Genomic DNA, 25,517 nt, shown 5'->3' with positions numbered 1-25,517 from the left:
TTTATGGACAAAAGGAAGCTAGACAGACTTAAGAACCATTTAGATACATCAGATGACAGACCCACAATGAGTTATTAAAGAAAGATGAAGGTCTTTAAATCATTACAATCTAAAATAAGTTGAGAGGTCAACCCCAAATTTTCGGTGCCACGATCAGCCAACAGAAAAACGGGGTGGAAGAAATATGGGTGATGCAATTGGATAAAGTTCTTAATACTGTAAGTGAGGTAAGGCATACTTCTCTTTAGTAGAGAGATTTTAAAGCTTGAAATTTTAAAAGCAAATATTGTGAAAACACAGATGATGAACGGCACCGACTGCTTCGGGGAGAAGACAACATACAGGTGGGCAGGGGGGGATTTATTTTGTTCCCTTTTGTACCTTCAGAATTTTGAACTACATAAATGTATTTGACCCAAAATAGAAGTTAAATTTTAAGTTACAAACACTTATCTCAAGCTGAGTTATTTAAAAATCTGGACAATCCATGAACCAAAGGACCCAATATTTTCAGCTTCAATATTAAATAGTAATTAAATATTAAATAGTAATAGTAAATCTACATTTACTAAATGTGTTTGTTCTGTTAAAAAATCTTAAAGGTAATTGCTCAGTATTTCAAATGGATTAATAAACAGAGGGTTTTACCTTTAACCTGCGGTCAGCAAACATCTCAGCTACACCTGACAATAGCCGTACAAAGTATTTTTTATTTATAGTTTTACTCTATACATAAATATATATATACACACATATGTAGCAGCGGCATATAGAGAGAACAAGACAGAGTAAGGTTAATCTTGAATTAAAAATCCTGAGGTTGTACTTTCATAATATTTGAAAATAAAGAAAGGAATTAAGAGTCTGATCGATTACCAAAAGTTCTTAACCTAGACAGCATATGTTTTCTTCTAACTTATTAGAAGAGGCAAGAATTACATGACTGACCACCTTGGTACTTGATGCAAGCCAAATGCTTTTCATATGTTGTCACATGTAAGTCTTACAATCTGGTGAGGTGGATATTATTCTTCTTGTACAAATTTAAGAAACTTGGGGGGTGGTAAAGATGCAAACCTACACCATCTGAGATCAAAGTCCACGAGCATCTCTGACAATACGAAGCTGAAGCGGAAGAAACTGTTACCAACTTTGTGGATGCAGTTCCCACAGCATATGCGACCAGGAGTCTGGACTCGAGATGACCTGATTTAGCATGTGGTTTAGAAGGCAGTGCAGAGAACAAACCAGGAGGAAACAGACGGGGAGTCCCGGCAGGAGCTGTTTCTAGTCATCCACCGAGAACGCCTGTCCCCCTGGTTTCAGCAGCGCCCCCTTCTTTCAGCTGCCATCACCACGGGAATCTCAGACACTGCAGTGTTAGAACACGAAAAGTTACTCCAATGAGTTGGCCCCCCAGGTTTCTCTGCTCTCCCTGCAGTCCCAGGGACTCTCAAGAGTCCTCTCTAACACCACGGTTTGAAAGCATCAATACTGCAGTGCTCAGTCTTCTCAAGGTCCTTCTTATGGTCCAGCTCTCACACCCACACACGACCACTGGAAAAACCACAGCCTTGACCAGACGGACCTTTGTTGGCAAAGCGATGTCTCTGGTTTTTAATATGCTGTCTAGGTTTGTCACAGCTTTTCTTCCAAGGAGCAAGAGTCTTTTAATTTCATGGCTGCAGTCACTGTCTGCAGTGACTCTGGAGCCCAAGAAAAGAAAACCTGTCACCGACTCCACTTTTCCCCTTCTGTTTGCCATGAAGTGATGGGACAGGATGCCATGATCCCATGTTTTTGAATGCTGAGTTTCAAGCCAGCTTTTTCACTCCTCTTTCACTTTCATCTAGATGCTCTTTAGTCCCTCTTCACTTTCTGCCGTAAGAGTGGTGTCATCTGCATATCTGAGGTTGCTGATATTTCTCCCGGCAATCTTGATTTCAGTTTGTGATTCCCATAAAGCTCCACAAAGGATAGTCATTAAAGTTTGAAAGAGTCAATAATATTTTTTAAGATGACTTTACACAAAGAGTACAGGCTTCTGTGAGGCTGGATAGACCCCTCAGGTCCTGCAGCCTCTGCTCTGGAGCAGGGAGTGGCTGAAGAGGAAACCCGTGATGAGACCGCTGCCGCCAGGGGAAGGAAAAGGGGGCAGAGTGTAGCTGTGGCAGAGGTCCTTTCACCTCCGAGGCCAGACCGAATTTCCTGCATTAAATAAGTCTGAAGTATTCATGGAGTTAATTCAGAAACTACTACTCACATCAATGCAGGGAAAATGTGTGTGAGGCTTTGACACAACAGCTCAACACCCACTCTAATAGGTACCCTGCTAAATATGTTTAGGTGACGTGTAATTGAAAGAAAAACTCCCTTACCTTTCACAGAACCACCGTGGGTGTGCGGAAGAGCAGAGATTCGAATACCATTTATTCTACTATTCAATCTATTGTCAGTTTTCTTAATTTTCTCCCTAAGCCAAAAGTATACATGTTACCAACACTTTTTTAACAGTCCCTAGAGAACACATTAAGTACAATACTAATAAAATTCCCGTCAATTTTTTTTAATAATTAAAAAAGAATGTTTAGTAAGGTATAATGTGAATGCAAGATCCCCCTCTTCAGTGGGCAGGCCTGGAGACTCTGCCCCTCCAAACTGAACATGATACACGACAACAGCCTTATTTTTATTATGTGCACGTGTTGACTATCTAGAACTAAAAAAAAGAAGTCCAGAGTAAAAATAAAAAGAAAACTAAGGGAAAGATACTATTTATACTACATCAACTAAACAGGTCTATTATCAAATGTTGTCTTCTCTGACCAATTTCTATTACTGGAAATATTAAATTAAACCTACTTTTCTATTTGTGGCTTTCCTTTCTTCTTACTTATTGAAGATAAACTTCGCTTTTCAGTTGAATGCTACGGAAAAGAATAAAACAGTAACTAGACCAAAGCACGGCCATACTCAAGGAGGTACCCTCTTATTCTGAGACATTAAAATGACACAATCCCAGTTGTATATTCTAACACATTTTTGTTTTCAATCTTTTTTGAAGTCACCTACTTGATCCACTAACATTTGCATATTTTCTGACAAATACTTAATCATGAGAAAAATACCTACTCTGCATTTTGCTTTTATTAATAAAATGGATGTGTTTTCTTTTTGTCACTAAAAAACCAGAACCAAGTAACTGGCATTTGCTACGGGTTTACTCTTCTTCTCATCAAGTTCAGGTCGGTAAACACACGACTGTGTCAACTCTAAGAAGAAAAGGTGCAGGCACTGAAGTAGATGCAGAAAAACTATAATCAAGTGGACCTGAAAATCGGCCATTAGTAAGTATGACTTTAATGACACAATTTCTCAAAGTATGTTTTAGTGCTTTAGTTCATAAAACACATCACAATCCCAATAAAGGTTCACATCTGGACCAGAGTATTCGCCAGGAACACAGATCCATTTTCTAGAGAAGGTGGTTCTCTCCAGAGTGCTCCCAGTAAGCATCGCCCCTGTATTCGCGGTGCCGTGGCGCCTAGACACACTGGGGAGCAGTCGGTGCTCTGACTGCACCAGCGCCTGAAAAGCGAGTACTTCCTGATCATGTTTGGGAGTGCTGGGAAACCGGCCCAGCAACTCACGAGGGAAGGGCCTTTTCAAAATTCACATCTCCACAGTGAGACAGTGACCAAAATGTAAATAATTCTTTCAAATAAAGAAACATGGCATAACGGTGTATCCCTATTGAATCATTTCCGGCATCATCACAATAAAATCTATTAGTATTTCTGAGTAATAAAACTGATATAAATACACTTCTTCAGGTCCCAGAGGAGCTTAGGTCATGTATATCAATTAACTTCAAAGTCTTGCAATCAAACGTTCCTTCATTTCTTCTTACCAGATACACTAGCAGACCTCACAGTGCTTACAAACTTGATGTGCATGCAGCAGCACCGCCTGATCGGCATGGAAGAGGACGAGACCACCACCGTACCTGGTCAGCTAAGGCCACACACTGCTCCTGGCGCTGAACAGTGGCACAGGCTGGCTTCCTCCAGTCCACGACTCCATTCTGCTCAGCATACTGCACGGGGAGCCGGTCTCCCGGAGAACAACCCGCACCGACAGTGCTAGCAAAAGAAAGAGTTCATGTATGAAGCTCCGTCCTCAAAAATCCCACCTACTCAGCATACAGTGAAGAAGCGATGGCAACCCTTTCTTCAGTACATTAGTTTTTTATAGAATGCCTTGCAATAGTTCTAAGGAAAAAAGTAAACTATGAAAGTAAGTCAGTACATAGCATTCTTACCTATTTATTAATTAATTCCTGTCTCTGAGGAGCTTGACAAAGGCACAGTCTATCTCTGGACTCATTCCACGTGGCTCACAGCTGGGGTACTAACCCCAATCTTGAGAAAATCGCTATGGACTGTGTGTGTCTAAGGCAAGGGAAGGGACAGCATAATGTGACTGGAAATCAAGAGGAAGAGGCCACAGAAACAGACTCAAAGAGAATCCAGAGAATTACTGGACAAGGACTCTAAACTAACAGTGCTCAACACGGGTCAGGAGCTACAGGATGACAGAATTTTGGAAGAATACTGGAAAACAGAAAAAGGAGTCAAATTTAAATTCTAGAACTGTAAAATAAATTAGGGTTAGGAATCAAGATTGCCGGGAGAAATATCAATAACCTCAGATATGCAGATCACACCACCCTTATGGCAGAGAGTGAAGAGGAACTAAAAAGCCTCTTGATGAAAGTGAAAGAGGAGAGTGAAAAAGTTGGCTTAAAGCTCAACATTCAGAAAACTAAGATCATGGCATCTGGTCCCATCACCTCATGGGAAATAGATGGGGAGACAGTGGAAACAGTGTCAGACTTTATGGTTTTGGGCTCCAAAATCACTGCAGGTGGTGACTGCAGCCATGAAATTAAAAGACACTTACTCCTTGGAAGGAAAGTTATGACCAACCTAGATAGCATATTAAAAAGCAGACACATTACTTTGCCAACAAAGGTCCGTCTGGTCAAGGCTATGGTTTTTCCAGTGGTCATGTATGGATGTGAAAGTTGAACTGTGAAGAAAGCTGAGTGCCGAAAAATTGATGCTTTTGAACTATGGTGTTGGTGAAGACTCTTGAGAGTCCCTTGGACTGCAAGGAGATCCAACCAGTCCATCCTAAAGGAGATCAGTCCTGGGTGTTCATTGGAAGGACTGATGCTGAAGCTGAAACTCTTAATACTTTGGCCACCTGATGCGAAGAGTTGACTCGTTGGAAAAGACTGTGATGCTGGGAGGGATTGGGGGCAGGAGGAGAAGGGGACGACAGAAGATGAGATGACTGGATGTCATCACTGACTCGATGGGCATGAGTTTGAGTAAACTCTGGGAGTTTGTGATGGACAGGGAGGCCTGCTGTGCTGCAATTCATGGGGTCACAAAGAGTCGGACACGACTGAGCAACTGAACTGAACTAAGATAAATTAGGAATTCAATGGATGGAAACAGATGAAGAGAATTAGTGAAGAGGAAATCTGGTCATGAGAAAACAGACTGGAGCGTGGACAGGGAAAAAATGTGGCAACAAAAGAAGTCTGATAGCGCACAGGGGATGTGGTGAACAGTCCAACCTGTGAGCACCCAGGGCCACAGAAGGGGGAACAAGAACACAGGCAGAAGCAGCGCATGGGGAGAGAGAGGCTGGGCTCCTCTCAAACGAAACCATCAAGCGTCAGCTTCAAGAGAGGGAACTCATTCAAAGAAAGCTGCAAACTTATCACAGGGAGCTGCTGAAAACCAGACAATGGGAAAATTCACACACACAGTCCGGGTTTGGAAAAGCACCCTAACTTTCGGAAAGTAACAAGGTGGAGAGGACAGATACCTGCGGTCTTGAGCTCCCCCTAGAAGCAGAAGCTGGGTGACACGGCAGGGCATCTGGGAGGCAGGAGCAAGGAGTGGGGCAAGTCAGATGGGAGGGGAGAAGCCAGCCTGAGGGGCTGTCACTGGGGCCGCCACGAGCTGCAGAGGCTCAAGCCCCCTGGGACCCCCATAGCTATCTCCCCAGGGGCAGGAGCTGGAGCCCCCCACTAGTGAGGGCGGAGCCCTGGGTGAACGAACTTCCCGCTCTGAGCCGGCCGGTTCCAGGGCCAAGCAGGCCCAGAGCACCCGCACGGCCCCCGGGGCGGGAGTCTAGGGAGACCGCGGCAGTGGGAGGGGATCAGAAGTCACACAGACGATTTTAGGTGCTTTATGGCAGAAATCAAACCGGGCTAAGAGGAGATGAAGTGAAGGACCCAAGGCACAGGCCTGGAGACAGTGATCCAGGCGCTTGGAGTGCTGACAGGAAGTAACTGCCCGCCTGCAGTCCTATGTCCTATCTGCGAAATGTCTTTCAAAAAGGAAGGAGAGACGGACATTTCTTCTTGAGAAAAACAAAGTGAACTCATCACTGGCAGACAATGACGACAGGAATTTCTCAAATGTTCTTCAGTTAGAAGGATGCTCAGACATACTGGAAGGAATGAAGAAGAATGGAATGGTAGTATTTAAATGATGAATGAAAAAAAGGCTTCATGAGGTTTAAAAGAGAATTAAGGTACATGACAGGTATAGTTTGTAAGCTGGGAGGAGGTAAGTGAAGCGACAGCGATGCAAGGTCCTCACGTGGAAGTGGTCCAAGCACAACTGGGGTCAGACCTTCCTGAGCTGCGGACGGAGAACGAAACCTCCAGGCAACCGTGGCAAGGACCCAAAACCCGAGTGCGCACAACTGTGGCGGCTAACACAGCAGAGGAGCAGGACTAAAAGCACCGAACGCAAGGAGGGCTAGAGCTGATACAAGTACCGGGACGCAAGGAGAGCCAGAGCTGATACAAGTACCCGGAGGCAAGCAGAGCTAGAGCTGATACAAGTAAGGAGCAAACAGGCAAAGGGCAGAATGGCAACTAACTATCGGTAAGTAAACATGACGTTGATTCAAAAACACAAAGTCCTTCAGGTTTTAGGAGAGCGATACCTACTTCACAAGGGGACTTTTGCCAGCATGTTTCTTGTGGATTACGGTGTGCTGTAACACATCTAGAGTGGAGGAAAAAAAAAAAAAACAATTTATTGCACCACACCCTTCTGCAAAATCCAAAAGGAGGCCACAGCTGATTTACGACCATAACAGTGTTGACAGACCACTTAGAGCGCTTCCAAGCTCACGGAAAATTCCTCAAAGAAACAATTTCCCAAGACAGTCAGTGACTGAACTTTCTTAAATATCCTCTCAAACACATTCCACCTAATAGGAGATCAAATTTGTCCGAAACTACAAAAGTTGACTATGAGCATTAAACTGAAAAACCACACATTGAATTTCAGGCCTTTTTTTTTTAGCCACTAAAACAAATGAAGTGTCTCAAATATAAAAAAAAATACATATTAATAAAACCAACACCCATGTACCCACCTCCTGTATATCTCTGTATTTTCCTCTTTTTATTAAGAAAGGAAACATCCTGGGAACAATTAAATGCCTCCCTCCATTGCATTCCAGTCCCTGCCCCTACAGAGGTTAGCTGAAATAATCTGGTGTATGTTTTTAACTACCCATGTGTGCATTCACAAACAGAGTGGTGCTACATGTTTGAATATACTATAAATATCCTTTATTTTAACTGCCACCTAGCGTGAACATGCCTCAATCTATTCATGACTTTATTAACATTTGAAACGCTCGGATAACATTCAGGGCTTTGCTGTTCCTCCACAGGCTGCCGGGACAGCCCCCGGGGACGGCCCCCGAGTCCTGCCCCCTGAGCCCATGGGTGACAATGTTCACAGAAGCAGAAATGCTGGGGAGCGGCATCAACCACCTCCAACTGCATGACAGCATCGAATTTCTGTCCAAAATACTTGCACCAATTTAAATTCCCATTGACGGTGGGTGAGAATTCCCCTTACTTCATATCCTTGATAATTCCCAAACTTGAAAATGGTTTGCCAATCTGATGGGTATGAAATCATTTCTCATTGTTTTCCTTTGCATTTTCTGGACTACTCAGGGGAGTGAACCATTCAAGGTTCTTCTGTGAATTGCCTATTTTTATCTTTCCCTATGTTGTTGACCGGACTGACTTTCTCCATGATTTTTTAGAAGACTGTATGGTCTGGTTGCAGTCTTTACCTGTAAATACCCTGCAAATGTCTGTGTGGCTTTCTGTCACATGTTAAGCTTTAATTCAGAACAGAAAGATCTCCCCTATGGTCATGCTGCTCTGTCTTGTCTGGAAAGCCTTCTTGTCCCACAGTACTAACCTTTAAAAACTCAAGTTTTATATTTTACATTAAGTTTATATATGCTACATATAATGTGCTATTCACTTGAAATGTTCTGTGCACGACAGAAGTAGGGATCTAATTATATAATTTTTCCCGACTGGAAAGCCAGCCAGTACCACTTATCATACACACTTTCCCCCCTCTCTGAAACGCCACCTGTCACACGCCAAGTCCCCACATGTCTGTCTCTCAGTTCCTTGATCTGTGCTGGCTGGCTGTTTACCTACCCCTGCAACAATACTGGGCAGAATGACTTATCCCAGTGAATCAATGTTTACCTTCTTCTTGACTTGATGCTTCCGAGCTGTCTTCTTTCAAGTGTTCTAATATCTTAGAGGTCTTCAGAGAGGATTGTAAGTTATCTGCAGGAAGTATTAAATGTCATTAACTTTTAAGGAAATTATTATAGTGAGATAAACAAGTGCAATGATTATTTTTCTCCCACAGAAGATGAGAGTTGAGAGTTAATGGTAAAGAGAACATTTCCGGTAGTCAGGGAAGCAACAACCAAGCAAGGGGACACGGCACAGACCCTTGGGCCGGGAGTGGGGACCCTGAACCACGCAGCCAGCTCTCCCCACAGAAGCCACAGGACTGGGGCAACTGGGCTCACATCTGCCTGCCCGTGTGCGCCGGTGCAATGTGAGGAGACGGGCTGGATTAGGGCTTCTGAACATCTGTGCTGCGTGAGGCTCCGTCTCAGAACCCCCGTTTCGTGCTCCTTTTATGACCGACAGTGCAGTGTGGTGACATCAGGCTGCTGCGGCGACGCGCGGCACCTCCCGCTGCGGCTCTTCCTCCAGACGTGTGGTCGGCGCTCGCGGGTCAGCCCGGGCCCTCGGGACACACTGTGCGAGGCGGGTCGCTTCGCCGTTCCAGACAGACCAGTGGGCTTGCAGGGGTTAACGTTTTAAGTCATTCGGGTGTCTAACATCTGTTTTCTCGGATGTCAGAATGTGGAAATATTGCTATTGCAGGGAGGTGGGAGGAGTGTGGAACTGTCATTTCTTAAAAGTGTGTGTGTTAGTCGCTTAGTTATGTCTGACTCTGTACAACCCCATGGACTGTAGCCCGCCAGGCTCCTCTGTCCATGAAATTCTCCAGGCAAGAATCCTAGAGTGGTTGTCATTTCCTTCTCCAGGGGACCTTCCCAACCCAGGGATCTAACCTGGGTCTCCTGCATTCCAGGCGAATGCTTTGCCGTCTGAGCTACTAGAGAAGCCCTTTCTTAGGAGTGGGTGCAAAATGAACTTTGCCAACAATATGTTCTTTGGTGAAATAACTTGAGATTTTCCACAATTTCAAAACAGGTCCTTTAATACAGTATTTTGATTTCACACAATTTGAGATCTTAAAAATCCACCAGCCTCTTTAGCATTGCTTATGTAATTTACAAACTGCCAAACTCTCCAGATGAGTTTTCTCTTATTTACGTGTGTACTACTTACTTGAGCACATTTTCCTAGGCAGCCTGGCTAAAATCTGAATTAAAAGTTTAACTTCAGGCCTCAATGCTTCTTTAGAATTAAACAGATGCTATTTATAGATGTTCATTTAAAAAATCACACTTGGTTCAGGAAGAAAGCACTGACTGTTTTGATGTTACTGGCAAAGTGTTTGTTAGAAAAGGCAGCTGAGATAGATGTGTACAAAACTAAATGCAAAGCAGACTGTGATCAATGCTGAAACATGAGGGCAAAACCAAACCACAGGAACATACAGGAAAGCTAGGAAATATCCTTGTGAGGTGGTTATTTCAGTTGTGTCCTAAAAAACAGGTGTGATCTTAACAGACTGTGACAAAAGGGTGCAAAAGAGCAAGACCCTGGAACAGGAAATGGTTAGGTGTACTGAGTGGCTGCCAAGCCTTTAAACCGGGGAGAGGAGGCTCAAGGATGCTCATGAGAGGGCCTGAGCCTCACAGCAGATGTTTAATGGTGGACGGAAGCTCCAATACTCTGGCCACCTGATTCGAAGAGCTGACTCATGGAAAAGACCCTGATGCTGGGAAAGATTGAAGGCAGGAGGAGAAGGGGGCGACAGAGGATGAGATGGTTAGACAGCGTCACTGACTCAACAGACATGAATTTGAGCAAACTCCAGAAAAGAGTGAAAAACAGGGGAGCCTAGCGTGCTGCAGTCCATGGTGTCACAGAGTTGGACACAACTTAATGACTGAACAACAACAAGAGGATTAACAAACTGATCCCCAAGATAATCCTGGGGCAGGTTACAATGGAGTGAGAAACTAGAACTGGAGAGAAGTGAGGCTTGGTACAGTCTATGTGTGAAAATAAGGCCTGGCAGTGGGGCTGGTGAAAAGGGCAAGAAGGAAGATGTCCTGTCTGCTGTGGCTTGGCCTTTAAATGACTGGACATGAAGGGGAAATGTGAAGAGGATAAGGCCAGAGCTTCCGGCCTGGAGGCTGGGGAGGTCCTTATGGGAATGGGGCAGAGATCAGAGGCTATCCATCATCCAGGCTGCACTAGAGTGTCTCTGCAACCTGTGAGTCAGGTCTGTCAAGGGGCCTGAGGATCCAGAAGGCCCACGAGTTTGAGATGCTTGGCCCCTGTTTTGTGATATTAGCATTTTTTTCTTTTAAAATTTTCATTACAGCACAGCTGGTTTAGCGATTAGTTTCCGCTGTACAGCAAAGTGAATCAGTTATGTATATCTCCACTCCTTTACAGATGTTTTTCAAATACAGGTCATTACTGTTTTGTGACATTAGCTTTTATAAGTTACTTTCCTTAAAACTGCAGTGAAAATTGACTAAAAACTACCAACGTTTCTAATTTGTATGCTACTTGACCTTAAGTAAAACGACAATCCCATATACAAGATGGCATGGTAAAGCAAGAAATCCAGGCCAGAAAAATGTCAGATTTCGACGGAGGAGTGGAGACACTTACTGAGGCTGTGTAGAGGGTCAGATGATAAGGACTGAAAAAAGCTGTGTACTTTCTGACTCTGTAGAAAAGCTTGTGATGAAGTTGAAAATAGCTGCCTGCATGTAAAAAGAAAAGAGATTGGTTAATTTCATGCAATAAACCCACAAGATAGGTGAGATGGTAAAACCACGTGGCAGTTTAATTCAGGTGCAAAAAACTTTTCCTAAAGAAGAGAATATTTGTTTGCTAATGTATTTCCCACAGGAGAAAATGAATAAAAGACTTATTTACAAGAATCTAATAAATAGGCTTATTTTCAATTTTATATAATCTAGTGATAAGGTTTCAATTCTGACCCAACACGTGTTATTAACAATCACCTTTCTGCTCAGAAAAACAACTGCAGGTTCTTTACCCTTCTTCACAGGTGTTACTTTTCACCATTTGGCTGCACCATGAAGGAACTGTCCCACTCCCTAAAAATACAGAGACTGGGAAGTTTCGATGCAGTTCTGGAAACTCAAGACGCTGCCAGGTTAGCTACAAGGACTACTGCAGACTAAGGCATGTGTGGCTGATGAGTCACCCTGGTATGCATCACACCATGAGTCTAAGCTGTTATCTTTAAAAACAGCTTTCCTCCTGTTGTATTAATGTCATTAGGGGATTCCAAGTGGAGGTCTTCCCTACAAAAGGGGCAGAGTTACAGCACAGTCTGATGGAAAGTTTACTTGGGATGTGAACACCAGCTCAATCACTTACAAGCTGAGTCACTCTAAACAAGGCATGTGGCCTTTCAGTTCCAATTTCCTCTTAGGAAATATCAACATTCTTCAAGGTTATGATACTCAAATAGTACACACACATTAAACTGTCACCCCGCTCAACATACAAATCTCTTTTCATTGCTTTTGAATACTTTTAAGTGCTCATTCAAAAATTTAGTTCTTAATGTCTCCCCAAGGTTTCAGACCTACCATTCCAATTAGTTCTAAAATCATCAATTATATCAAGAGATGACCCTTATGGACCGAAGCTTCCTTGTGCATTAGACAAAACTTCTTGGAACTCATAACGTGGAGGTAAACATGCAACAGGAAGACAAGGGGGGAAATGGAGAGATGGAAGAGAAACAGATGCAAAGTATGGAGCTCACCTAAATTTCCAGGTCTGAACACACTACCGAAGAATGGGGATTAAAATCCAACAGCTTCTGTTTATACAGTTATGTTTACAAACCAACTAATTGGTCAGAAGTACAGTGATATCCAGTACAAGACAGAGGCTTGTAATCAGCATACAGGCTCCTCAGATTCACTGCTGCAGGGCCCCGAGAGAGCAATTACACCCAAACAGGACACAAAGTGGCCATCAACTACTCATGCAATTAAGTAAGAAAAACAAGATTGCATTTTGACATGACTGACGTCATCCAACCCCAAAGGCACGTTTCCATAACCACACCTTCGTCTTCTCAATCCCCAGTGCAGGCGGGAGGGGACGCGGACACCAGGTCCTGTGCTGGTCCATCACTGCCTCACTCACACACTCATTTCCTCCCTCTTTACACACTTTCCTCCCTCACTTACACACTCACTTCCTCCCTCTTTCGTCTTCCCCCTCCTTTACAACTGCTGCATCTCTTAACGGCAGGAGTGACAGTGACACTAAGCTAACACCACAGACCGGGAATCGGTCCCGAGTCTGACTCACGGTGCCGAGACCACAGCCTGCCACACGGAACAGTCAAGGGTGTTTTTAAAGGCAAGTATAAGAAAAAGTCACTTCTGTAACATAACTTCTGCAGAGACGTCGCCCCCGCCCTCAGCCCTGGCTGGCCACGAGCTGCCTGAGGCACGCTGAGCCGTGCAGACCTCACCCCCGGAGCGCGCGCGCAGACCTCACCTCAGCACGGGCTCCAGGTCGGGGTGCCGCCGCTCCTCCCTCTTCAGCGAGCCCTGATTCAGGGCTCGGAGGATGGTCTTGTCAAAAGTCTCCGAGGACAACTCCTTGGGAAGCTAGGAAAGAGAAACCGCACGGCCAGCGTCACCGTCTCTCACTCACTGGCAGACAGGTCACACACCAGGGGCATAAAAGGAAGGTAAGTGCATCCTGCTCAGAAATCACCCCAAAGCCGTTCCTCTTCTAAACCTTCCCAACACAGGGCCGCAGCCCGGAGCAGCCGCCGTGCTCAGCGGGGTGGCGGGGTCCCCAGGCGGGAGGGGGTGCCCCCCGCAGCGCTCACCCTGCTGCAGGTCACCAGGCGCCGGACACCCACAGGGAGGCGCTTCAGTTAAATGGAGCATTTCCCAGAGCTCAAATAGCATTCTGCAAAGTGTGACCTGTCTTGGTAGTTACCACTTCTGTGCCTCCTGTTTCACCCGTCAGACTGCCAAAGCTACACTCCCAGTGAAGAGCTGGGTGGGAACGACGGGGCAAAACCGTCTGTTTTACACAAACAGTCCCCACCTCTGGAGCCCCAGCTCAGCGTGCTAGAAGCTCTTCTTTAAAAACATTGAGGCCTGATGGATAACCATCTACAAAACTTCACGACAATTTAGTTTTTGTAACTCTTCTCACAAATTCGTTCATTCATGCAGTCAAGGCACAGTTCAAACTCCGACTGTGTCTGGCTGTGGAGCAGCACTGAGGAAGAGACCTACAGCTGGCCTCCGTGCAGCTGCCTTTCTGGGGAGGAGGAACAACATGGGTGCCGGACACTGCTGCCCGCGAGCAGCAGGGGAGGGGGCCAGGGCGTAGACCCCAGGGCCACTGAAACGGAAAAGGGACTGGAAGGGCCGACCTCACTCTTGCACATTTCAGCAAACTCTAAGTGCCTCCCATCAGCCTCCGCAAAAGTTAGAGTGTGTTAGGGAGCCCAGGTTGCAAAGGGGACCGTTTTTACTCTTACATTTTGCAGATGATTTTAAAAGGAAGGTAAACAGGGAAAAAAAAGACATATGGTAAACTTGAAAGGATATTTTATAATAGGAAATTCGTTCCTAGAAGTACACTATGTTGCCACTTATTTCATATAACTTGGTAAGGCACTGGTCTTACAGAAAAAACACTATATTCAAATGTTGGCTAAATAGGGCATCATTAATTACTGAGATTCTGAAGGATAAGTTATCTATTTGGGACTAATAATTTTATATATATATATATATATACTTAAAAAAAAAATCTAACTTTTAGAGAAGTTCTATGACTAAAAAATGAAATCTATCAAGAAAAAGAACAGTCAAAGCTTAGGGAACCCAGAGGAGAGACCTTGCTGGGTGCTGGGCACACAGCCACCAACAACATACATCTCAGCAAAAAGCTAGGAATAATAAGGTTCCCTTTTTTTTTAATGTGGAAAGCCTTCAATTCCTTATATTAGCAATACAACCTAAGAACGTCCACACTTAGAGTAATGCAACACTCCCACAGCCCTGCTCATGAAGGGCTGTAGCCCCTCTACACACATATAGCCCATGCTCATGAAGGCTGTAAGCCCCGCTACACACATACAGCCCATGCTCATGAAGGCTGTAGCCCCTCTACACACACACAGCCCAAGCTCATGAAGGGCTGTAGCCCCTCTACATACACACAGCCCATGCTCATGAAGGCTGTAAGCCCCGCTACACACATACAGCCCAAGCTCATGAAGGGCTGTAGCCCTTCTACACACACACAGCCCAAGCTCATGAAGGGCTGTAGCCCCTCTACATACACACAGCCCATGCTCATGAAGGCTGTAAGCCCCGCTACACACACACAGCCCATGCTCATGAAGGGCTGTAGCCCCTCTACACACACACACACAGCCCATGCTCATGAAGGGCTGTAGCCCCTCTACACACACACAGCCCATGCTCATGAAGGGCTGTAGCCCCTCTACACACACACAGCCCATGCTCATGAAGGCTGTAAGCCCCGCTACACACACACAGCCCATGCTCATGAAGGGCTGTAGCCCCTCTACACACACACACACAGCCCATGCTCATGAAGGGCTGTAGCCCCTCTACACACACACACACAGCCCATGCTCATGAAGGGCTGTAGCCCCTCTACACACACACACACACACACAGCCCATGCTCATGAAGGCTGTAGCCCCTGCCTCACGCAGCCTTAATGCTCCTGGTGTTTACTGTGATGCTGAAGGCTTTGGGTTCTGTGTTATTAAATCAAAATCATTTTCAAAATAAAATCTGTATTTTTACCTTCAGTAGAAATTCCTGTAGTTCTTGGTGGGTTTTTGTTACTGTTGTGACTGAAAGATCAGACCAATTTACCTGAATTAAAAAGAAAAAACAACAACAACAACACATACTATACAGTTATTTCTCAGGCAAGAACTGACTGGAAAAAAGCCATGTGTAAAACAGATCACCTTACTTAAACTTTATCAAGATCAACAAATTAGAAATATAAAGTTAATCTATTATCATCATTTCTTCAAAATTGTTAAAATTAACTGTATATTGACATGTTACTTAAAAATTTTAGTAACTCCTTTCAAATTGCATGGTTTTCAAAACAAGCTGTCTTCTATAAATGTGACTACATTTTAGTAGTTTTTCAGAATGGGAATGTCTTACATTCCTTTTGGAGAAGTTGTAGGACTCTAAAATGACACTTGGACAGTACAGATCTAAGCCCAAGAAAAATTTTATCTCCTGAAACTTATTAAATACACATTCTTAAGAGAAATACCGGGTTCACTGCCCCTCTTTGGTAGTACTGTATTGTACTTTTATGGGAATTTATAGTTTAGGGAAAGATTTCATTATGTTTATCTTAATGCTTTAAAGTCCCATTAAGGTGGATGAGGCAGGTATGACTACTTCCATTTGCAGATGGAGAAACTAAAACTCAAAAAGGCTAACTGACAGACTCAAACTCTAAGCAAGCAGAAGAGCCAGAACTAAAATCGATCACCCACCTACTTCTTGGATACTTTTAATTCAGTGGACTCAATGGTGGCCCACTAACAATTTCTACTTTACAATTATCTGAGCTGAGTATAAATACTTGAACTATGTAACACATTAGCCTTAGCAACTACTCACGCCACAATTAACCAAATACTTAACAATACACTCAAAATTTTACCCAGCAACCCTCAAACAAATATCCTTATAAACAGGGCACAACTTTTAAATGACTTCTAATTATTCAAATGGTCGTAGAGCAGCTACTTGTGTCAGACACTCTTCTTATGAGAGGATACGGAGGGGACAAGACAGCAAAGTCTCTGTGGGCTGAGGTCAGAGCCCAGGGCAGGAGTCAGACCAGAGCCCATGAGCAGAGAGAGTTCCGTCAGTGACCAGGGCTCCACAGACGCACTGGGCACGGAGCAGGGGCTGCGAGCTGCACATGAGATGGGTGCCAAGAGTGACCTGGGCGGGGGGGCCTCAATCTTGGACCCAAGTCTGTGGGCAGAGAGATGGTTCAGAGCCAGAGAACATGAAGGCCTTAAGGAAGGAACGAGCTAAGAGCTCCAGCAACGAAAGGAGAGCTGGACTAGCTGAGTGAAGAGCGCAGAATGGCGGGCGTCAAATGTTACAAAATGTAGATGAGATGTGGAGATGAGGACTTAAAATTTGAAAATTGAGGATACTTCTACAGAAGGCAGAAGCCAGTCCCAAAACCTATTCAACGAAACTAGGCAAGTCAGACACGGTGAGATGCAGAGGATGATGATTCCTGCTCTCTCGGAGATGACAGCCTTCTGGAAAGAAATACCATGTAACCCAAGCACAAGAACCTGGGAAAGGGATGATGGCGGTACATCTGGGATGAAGGAGAAGACCTTCTGCTGGAGGATCAGAAGCGACTTCATGAGGCAGGACCGCTGACGTCTGGCGGGCAGCTCCTCCAGAAGGAAGTGAGGGGCAGGCGCACAGAGACGGCCTCCCCGCTGCAGCTCCAGCGCGGGTGGCCCAGCCTGAAGAGCAGGGCTGGCCGGTGCAGCTGGCAGGGAGGAGGCAGACATGGACGAGGGTCCACAGCACAGGCCACAGGCAAAGAGGAGCCACGGGGACCGACAGCGCTGGGCTCTGCGCTCAGTCAGATCCTGTGGGGCCGACAGGAGGACAGCAGAGCAACTAGAGACCACCCCAGGCCACGAGGGCCCGGAAACAGCAGCCTCAGAGGAAGAGGAGGAGAGACGCCAAAGGAGAGACCGCCACAGAAGATGACGCCTGTCATCCTGACATTCAAAATACTGCTCACTCTTCACTTTCACTTTCTGAAGATGTTTTTAGGCCTTAAATCTAAGGCTCTTATTTCTTTTTAATAAAACTGTCAGAGTAATCTTCATGTGACACATTTTTAAAAACTGGGCACACCATGCAGCATATACTGAAGACAGCACATTCCCTTAATTCAGACAAACAGACGTGTACCGCTGTTCTCAAGTTAGCAAACCTGCCGTTTAGTTTTTCCAAAGATCGATTTTCATTCCTTCCAAAAGATCATTGAACACAGTGTGAGGTATCTTTTTTGGGTGAGAGTAGCTTACTTTGAAGGTGTACTCCCAATATTTGTCAGCCCTTTTTCTCTGGACTCCTTTCAACATTATCTTCTCAATGTGTACAGCTGAAAGAAAGAAAACATGCTGACTTGTTCTACAGAGACTAGACACACATTTCAGTTATTCAACCTGACACAGCCACACGGTTAAGCTATTTATCTCCATCTTTACTGCTAGCCTCAGTCATGGGATAAAACCAAAAACCCAGAAGCACAGCAATGTGCTGCTCCACCAAGTCATTTCTTTCTACATCTACAAGTATGCTGAGTGCCTAAAGTTGTTTCAAGCACTCTGCTAAGCACCAAAGATAAATAATAAGAGGTGCCTGCAGTGAAGATTGCTTGTCTAGAGGAGTTTTCAAAACTGTTAATTCAAATTACCACAAATACAGCACTTTAAAGTCTTTTGGTTATTTAGGCAGATTAGGTATAAACTAGAAAAAAATTTTAAATGGGGTGGGGAACTCTTCAAAAGTAATAGGAAAGTGATAAAGACTTCTTTCCAATTCAAAATTTAAAAACTGTTTCCCTCAAGTGTGACCCTTAATTATCATGCAATGGTAACACAAACTTAACATTGTAATGAATTATGATGGTTCACTGTAGTAAAACATCTCACAATTTATTATACAATAGTGGTCATAAATTACACTGGTGGCTTAACTAGATAAGATGATCAGCTCACTCATGAAGTAAGCCAAAGTGCAAATCTCAAAAGTCCTCATTTCATACATCCTTCAGTAGAAGTTACCACCTTAGCAAGTACATCTCTTTACAAAGTGAAAAGAGCCAGTCTACTAAGCATAATATAAGGACTTAAGGAAAAAAAAGTTTTGTTGTTCAGGGTATAAGTAGAAGAAATCGTAATGAAGATGATAAAGGTCACAGGGAAGAAGTTAGGAAAGTGACTCAACACAAGGTCACAGCTGGAGTCACAGGGGACAGGAGATGGGAAAGAAAAGGGAAGGACTCACTTTGCCTTAAAGGAAGAAGTTAAAGCAGGTGAAGTAGAATATACAAAGGAACAGAAGTGTGCAGGAAGAAGTAAGATTGCTATAGATCACAGAAGGTGGGCACTGAGAAAGCAGGAATCATAAGACTACAGAAATCTGCTGGTAAACAGACACCAGGAGACACCATTACCAGAATTTTGTGTTAACTTTCCAAATGTCTAGTGTTTGGTGGCCTGCTTCTGGGCCAGTTTCCCGTGGTGGATGAGAATGTTGAGGATGGAGACAAACCCACCACAGAAGCCGGGTGGGGTGAGAAGCCTGCAGTGGCTCAGAACTGCTGCGCGTGTCCAAGGCCAGGGGGTGGGTGGGGGAGGGTGCTGCTGTTTCCAAAAGCTGCTCTATTCAATTATGTGAAGGATGGTGCTATTAAATAAAAACGATCTGAACTAATCAATGTTCCGAAATATGAAGCAGCTCCACTTCTGAAAACAGGCTGAGAGAGGGGACCACAGGGCAGTGTGGGCACAGGAACGTGGCTATGACTTTGCCTTGATTTCACTTCTACCTGCTGTGATCTATCAGAATCAAGATGAGGAAGGCAGAGGGCACGGGGTGAGGAATGGCTGATAATGGGAGGCCCTGCAACTCTCAAATTAAAGAACTGCAGAGCATGGACTGTGGACATTTGTTTAAAAGTTAAAGATATAGGAAAAACCATCTATAAGTACCACCTTACAGTTAGTTATTATCATTTTGATGTAGTCTTTTTATTTTATCTTAAAAAAAAAAAACACCACAACGGATCTTCACTGTAAACCCAAACTCTGCTTCAGGTGACTGCAGGCTCACTGAGCCCGGCTGAAGCAGACCAGGCAGGATCCCAGATTACGGTTCAGGATTCAGTAATCCTGAACAGAAGCAGCAGTCATGTACATGTTTTCTAAACCTTAAAACATTCACACCTGTTTTTACTCTGTGAAGAAAAATGCATTACATGAAAAGGATTGTTATCGGAACTAAAAGCAAACAGAATGACATCAATTCAAAGCTGTTATAACTGGGTGTGATGCCCACCACATCTCTCACCCTTCCCAAACTGTCCCTCAGCAGGTTAGCGGGCCCCAGACGTAAGGGAAGAGAACGTGGGCACCCGCTTCTCGTCAGGGGCCACATCTTTTCACTCCGCCACCCAGACGCCCTGAAAACTGCATCGCAGCAGGAAGCATGTGCCTGTGAGCCATCTCTTCTCTCTGACAGCGCACTTCAGTAAAATTAACTTTTCCGGTAGGCCTCGAGCACATTCTACAGCTAAAGCACTGTACTGATACTTTGGGGGGAGGTTAAAGTCTTTGCCCCCCAGAAGCATGTAGCCAGATTTAAGACAAGGGCCCACAAGGCGGAACCAATAAGCGTGGGCTGGGGCGGGCCAGGGGCTGCGGAGTCGGAGCCCAGACGCAGACTCAAGGAAGCCAGAGGACCAGTATCTGAGCCACACCCAGGACCCACAGAGCTCTGTACTCCACAAAGGGGCAAGGGGGCGAGTTAGCCAGTGTCAGTAAGCACTCTGCAATCTTCTTGCGTACAGATGGTTTAAAGTTTAGGAAAAATACAACATACCTTCTCGCTGGGTTCTGTGAGGTGCCACAGTAAGTCCATCGTGAGGTATTGGGGCTTGTTCTATTAAACCGGCCTCGGGACTTGGCACATAATCACCATGAGACGAGTCATTCTAGAGAGAGGGGGGTCACAGGTTAGTCTGCATCTGAGACTAAGAACAATGAATGCCACAAAAATAAGCTAGATTAAAGTGATACTTTTAACAGCAGTAATTTCAACAGCAATTTTAGAGATAAAATAGGTGATTACACATTAAGAGCAGAAAGGCACAGTGCCAGACTTGGAAAAGAGATGGCAATATTTATCTTCATTTAACGGCAATATTCTATAAATTATTTAGTTGTCCCAGTTTGGGGGGCACACAGAGCATACTACTATTCAGAATCGCCAATGATGTCAATCCCGTACCCAGTGAACCATGATCACATATAAAAGGATGGTACCCTTTATGGCAGTCCCCAGATGTAAGGGCATCTGTATTTTTTATGTTTTTATGCAATTTTTTATTCACTACTTGGTCTTAGTGATAGTCCAACAAGATGCTTTGTTAGGAAAAAAAATTTTTAAGGCTATCATCAGTCCACAAATCTAAACAAGAATGTGTGTGGACAATGAGTTTACTGTTAATACTAAACCATCTAATATCAACTAGGTGCTCTACCATTAGTGAACTAGACTAAGTTTTATCCCTAGAAATGCTACTTGGAGTCATGAAGAGCTTGCCAATCTTACACATGGCTCTCAGAATTCAAACACCGTCATGGATTGGGTTGGCCAGAAAGTTCAATTTTTCTGTTAAGATGTTATAGAAAAATATTAACGAACCTTTTGACCAACCCAATATATTGTTACTATAACCCACTGGGTAAGCCAAAAATTAAAATAGCTTTATAACAGATCTATATCAGAATTCATGCCTTATCCTCCCCTTCATGTTCAGAATCTCAAAACACTATTCAGACCAAAATTATCTGTTACAGGAGCTAATTATAATATTACAAATCTGCAATAAAGAATATACATTAATTTTTTAATTATATAAAAAAATGAAGTAAACAGAAGACCTTAAACTTTCCGAGAATTCTAATTTAAAATATTCTGCTCTGTAGTCTGACCACGCCTCCCGGCCTGTCAGTGAGTGTGCGCCGTTGGTTGACGGCTCTATTCCTAGAATAGGGCATCATAACAGATCGCCTTGGGAGCTAAGCTTTAGCCTCATGGTGTGTTGTCTTCTAAAAACCCAAGGAAATAAAGACTGTCTACAGAGAAACACTTAAGAAGGAGAACATCAACCTCTTAAGTCAGCACCCAACTTTTGAATGGCACTCACCAACTTTCAATATTATTGAAAAAAAAACAAAAACGCAGACATAAGAATTCTTCTAACAATAACAGAATCATGTATTTCCTAACCCAAACCATATAATCATTTACTACAAAGTAATACAACCACATTGGCCTAAATCTGCTATAAATACTTCAAAAATCAATATAAATAAAGCACTGTAATCCTCTTAAATACTTGTGTTAATTGGAAGGTTAGCTGAACAGGTCAACCATTTCTTAAGAGTATATTCCATATTGTTCATATGTGGCTCATAAATAAAAAATAACACCATTAAAAATAAATGAATGCAAAACTATATAAGAAAAAACAGTTTTCATTAGGGAAGTGCAAAGCACAACTACAATGAGATACCACTTCATACCCATCAGAAAGGCTACTATCCAAAAAACAGACAACAAGTAATGGTGAATACGGGGGGAAATTGGAGCCCTTGTGCCTTGCTGGTAGGAATGTATACAGTGCAGCTACCGTAAAAGTTACTAAAAAAAAAAAGAAAAACAAAATCTTCGTATGATCCAGCAATTCCACTCCTAGCCATATACCCGGAAGAACTGAAAGCAGACACCCAAGCAGGTAATCAGTACTCCAGTGTTCACTGCAGCTGAAAGGTGGACTATTCAAAAGTCCATGGATGAACAAACAAAATAAGATATACGTACAACTGAGTATTACTCAGCCTTAGGAAGGCATAAAATTGACACATGGGTGAATCTTGAGGGCATTATGCTAAGTGAAATAAGCCAGGCACAAAAGGGCAGATTCTGTGTGATTCCACTTATATGCAGTACCCTAGAGTAGTCAAATGGCAACCCACTCCAGTGTTCTTGCCTGGAGAATCCCAGGGATGGCGGAGCCTGGTGGGCTGCCGTCTATGCGGTCACACAGAGTCGGACACGACTGAAGTGACTTAGCAGCAGCAGCAGCAGAATAGTCAAATTCGTGGAGACAGGACGGTGGTTCTAACCAGGGGCTTCAGAGAGTTGGGGATGGAGTAGCGGCTTAATGGATACAGTCTCAGTTTGGGATAAAAGAAATGTTCCAGAGACAGATGGTGGTGGTGGTTGCACAACAATGTGAATGCCACTGAACCGTACACTCAAAAAACGTGAAAACAGCACACTTTGTTATATGTAGTGGTAAAGAACCTGCCTACTGATGCAGGAGACTTAGGTTTGAACCCTGGGTGGGGAAGATCCCCTGGGGAGGTCATGGCAACCACTCCAGTATCCTTGCCCAGAGAATCCATGGACAGAGAAGCCTGGCAGACTACAGTCCAAAGGATTGCATAGAGTTGGACATGACTGAAGCGACTTAGGACTCATATATATTTCACCAGAATAAAAAAAATTAAGAATAGTTCTATCACATTGCCTCCATAAATTTTGTACTGAAACAGCTGTATGGAATCATTTTTAAAGTCTAAAGTTACTTTGAAGAACACAATTTGACAACTAAGTCAAAAGCCTCCTAGTTTAATAACGTAGGCAGAAAAATGAAATGTGAATTCCTATCCAAGGACCAAAGTTCATTGACTCATGAAATATCTACTAATTAAACTTTCTGCCCCTCCTCCCAACACTGAGTCCCAGCAAATATCACTGCTATACAGTCATTTCGACTAGGTTTTAAAAACTAGAAAATTTTAAATTTTATTAATTTAACCAAAATTGAATCTCTTTCTCAGGCCTACAGAGACCCCAGCAGGAGCCGCTGTTGGTCCCCCGTCTCCTCGCTTTCCTGTGTGCAGGCAGAGGCACCATAAACCCTAAGAGCCACCGGCCTACCGGGATCCTGCAGGGAGGGACAGTGCCCGCGCTCTACTGGGTTCAGATTCCCATGCAAATGCAACGCAGATGACACGCAAGAATCAGCATTTTAGGAAAAGGGTCAGGACCAAGTGGAAAATGGGAGAATTTTTCTCTGCTGGGAAGATGACAGATTTTAAAAACCCTAAGCTGACAAAAATATGTGCAGGAACAAAAACAGCCCTGCTGTGTGTGTGCCCTCTCCTTCCTACTGAGGTAGCTCATCTGAGTTCAGAAAGCTGCTTCTGACCTGTGGCGTGCTCCTGGTTAACTCAAATCCACGTGTCATGTAACATATCTTGCTTATTCTAAAAGACTGCTCAGACTTCACTTTTACACATGCAGATCCACTACAATTACTAGAGATCTCTTAAATGTGAGGAAAGTCTGTGAAACAGTCAAGTTGACTGGGCAGTTCCAAGAAGACCCTTCTCTGAGAACAACATCATTAGAGCAAAGATCACGCAGGTCTCAGGTTACTTTAACAAAGGTCTAACCTGATAGACTTTATTCCAGCACATCTACCAATGTTCTATACATTTTCTCTTGTCCTTTGATGCAGACTGCACATCTTAAAATACCAAGACATTCTAAGAAAAAAGGCAAAAAAAAAAAGCAGATTTTTTTTTTATATTAAACTTACGAATGTCAAATTTTTACACTCATCAAATCAGACTGAGAATTTAACCTCAGTATATGACAACAAAACCCTATGAAGTTTTTGTGGTAAACATAGCCCAAAATACTGTGCCTACTCCTCCTGCTGAAACGTGAGTATAAGTCCCCAGCCCGTGGATCTGGACCGCCTTCAGAGACAGGCCTAACCAGGAGGATGGGGTGGAGAGCTGTTCTGGAGTGGCTGAGATGGGTCGTAGAAGCCTTGCCGCTGGGCCTCTGGGAACACTTGCTCCGGGACCCCAGGCCTCCAGGAGCGGTGGTTCCCCAGAGACACACAGAGAGAGGCGAGGCAGGGGAGGCCGGCAGCCGCCAGCTGTGTGTCTGGACAGTCTGCAGCAGACACAAGTCGCTCTTGCTGTCAGCTCCCTGTCTGAATTCCTGGCCCACAGAATTATGAGACATGAAACTAAGAAAAAAATGGTTGTTGCTTTAAGTCACTAAGTTTGGAGGTAATCTGATACAGTTCTACATGGTAAATTCTCTTTAAATAACCAGGGTTGTACCTCAAGTATATGCTATCATCTAAGCAAGATTCATAGAAAGTCTTTTTTTGAATGTCAGAAAATGATTCACTATTAGAAACACTACTGAGATGTCAAATTTCATCTATTTTGGTAGAAGAGGGAAGAAGCTGAGGCAAAGTTAAGAACTATTTACTGTCTGTCTCTTCAATTGAGAGGATGTGGGGGAAAGGCAGACATCTGTCTCATCTTTCCTCAGTGAAAACAGTGTAACCCAACCCAAAGGAGCGCCCTGAATCAACCTAGTGCATCTGATGAAGGGTAAGTTCTAGTGGAAGAGAAACGTGGACGCCAAATGTATTAAAGTTATGCCACAAAGAACAAAACCGACCCAGCAGGGCAGAAAGGAGGGAGACCAGTGAGCCAGCAGCTCAGAAACAGTATGCCATGATTTCTGCTATGACCCTGGACTCACTTCCTATGTAACTCACTGTTTAACTAGAAACGTGTGAAAAAGATGACTCAGCAAGACAAGTGTGGCAGATTCACTGTTAAAAGTGTGGGTAAACGCGACCTAGCTGCTGAGAGTGGGGCAGGGGCTAAGCTACGCACTGACCTCGTGTCCACAGCCGGCCACCGCAGCCCACAGCCCAGACCCGACCCCCAGTTCTTCCCACTACGACCCGGGTGAGCTGAGGACGCCACTTGTGTGACCACAGTAGGCGTGGCTGGAGGTGGGTGGTCGAATAGGATGGAGGGGAAACTTGATTCACTGCAAGTTTGTGTGTGTTTGGGGGAACTCTGAATTTATTACAAAAAACAAACACCAAACATTAAAACTGTCGATGCCATTGTCTTTTTTAGAGAACTGAACTTGCAGTTCTTCAG

The 25,517-nt window shown here is 44.0% G+C and overlaps 1 protein-coding gene across 1 annotated transcript in view; it reads right to left on the bottom strand.

Moving 5' to 3' along the window:
• The window catches only part of ZCCHC2 (zinc finger CCHC-type containing 2), a 45,859-nt gene that overhangs the window by 9,277 nt on the left and 11,065 nt on the right, over window positions 1-25,517 (bottom strand). The window contains 10 exon segments of the mRNA XM_043888975.1: window positions 2,379-2,473; window positions 2,863-2,927; window positions 4,007-4,142; window positions 7,040-7,097; window positions 8,624-8,707; window positions 11,258-11,352; window positions 13,142-13,254; window positions 15,454-15,525; window positions 17,757-17,833; window positions 20,338-20,449. Of these exon segments, the coding sequence (XP_043744910.1) occupies window positions 2,379-2,473; window positions 2,863-2,927; window positions 4,007-4,142; window positions 7,040-7,097; window positions 8,624-8,707; window positions 11,258-11,352; window positions 13,142-13,254; window positions 15,454-15,525; window positions 17,757-17,833; window positions 20,338-20,449 (907 nt within the window).

The sequence above is a fragment of the Cervus elaphus genome, chromosome 27, assembly GCF_910594005.1.
Source record: "Cervus elaphus chromosome 27, mCerEla1.1, whole genome shotgun sequence".
In the NCBI taxonomy this organism is placed as follows: domain Eukaryota; kingdom Metazoa; phylum Chordata; class Mammalia; order Artiodactyla; family Cervidae; genus Cervus; species Cervus elaphus.
Note: the sequence above shows the minus strand (reverse complement) of the source record. Positions and strands in the feature narration are given on the sequence as shown.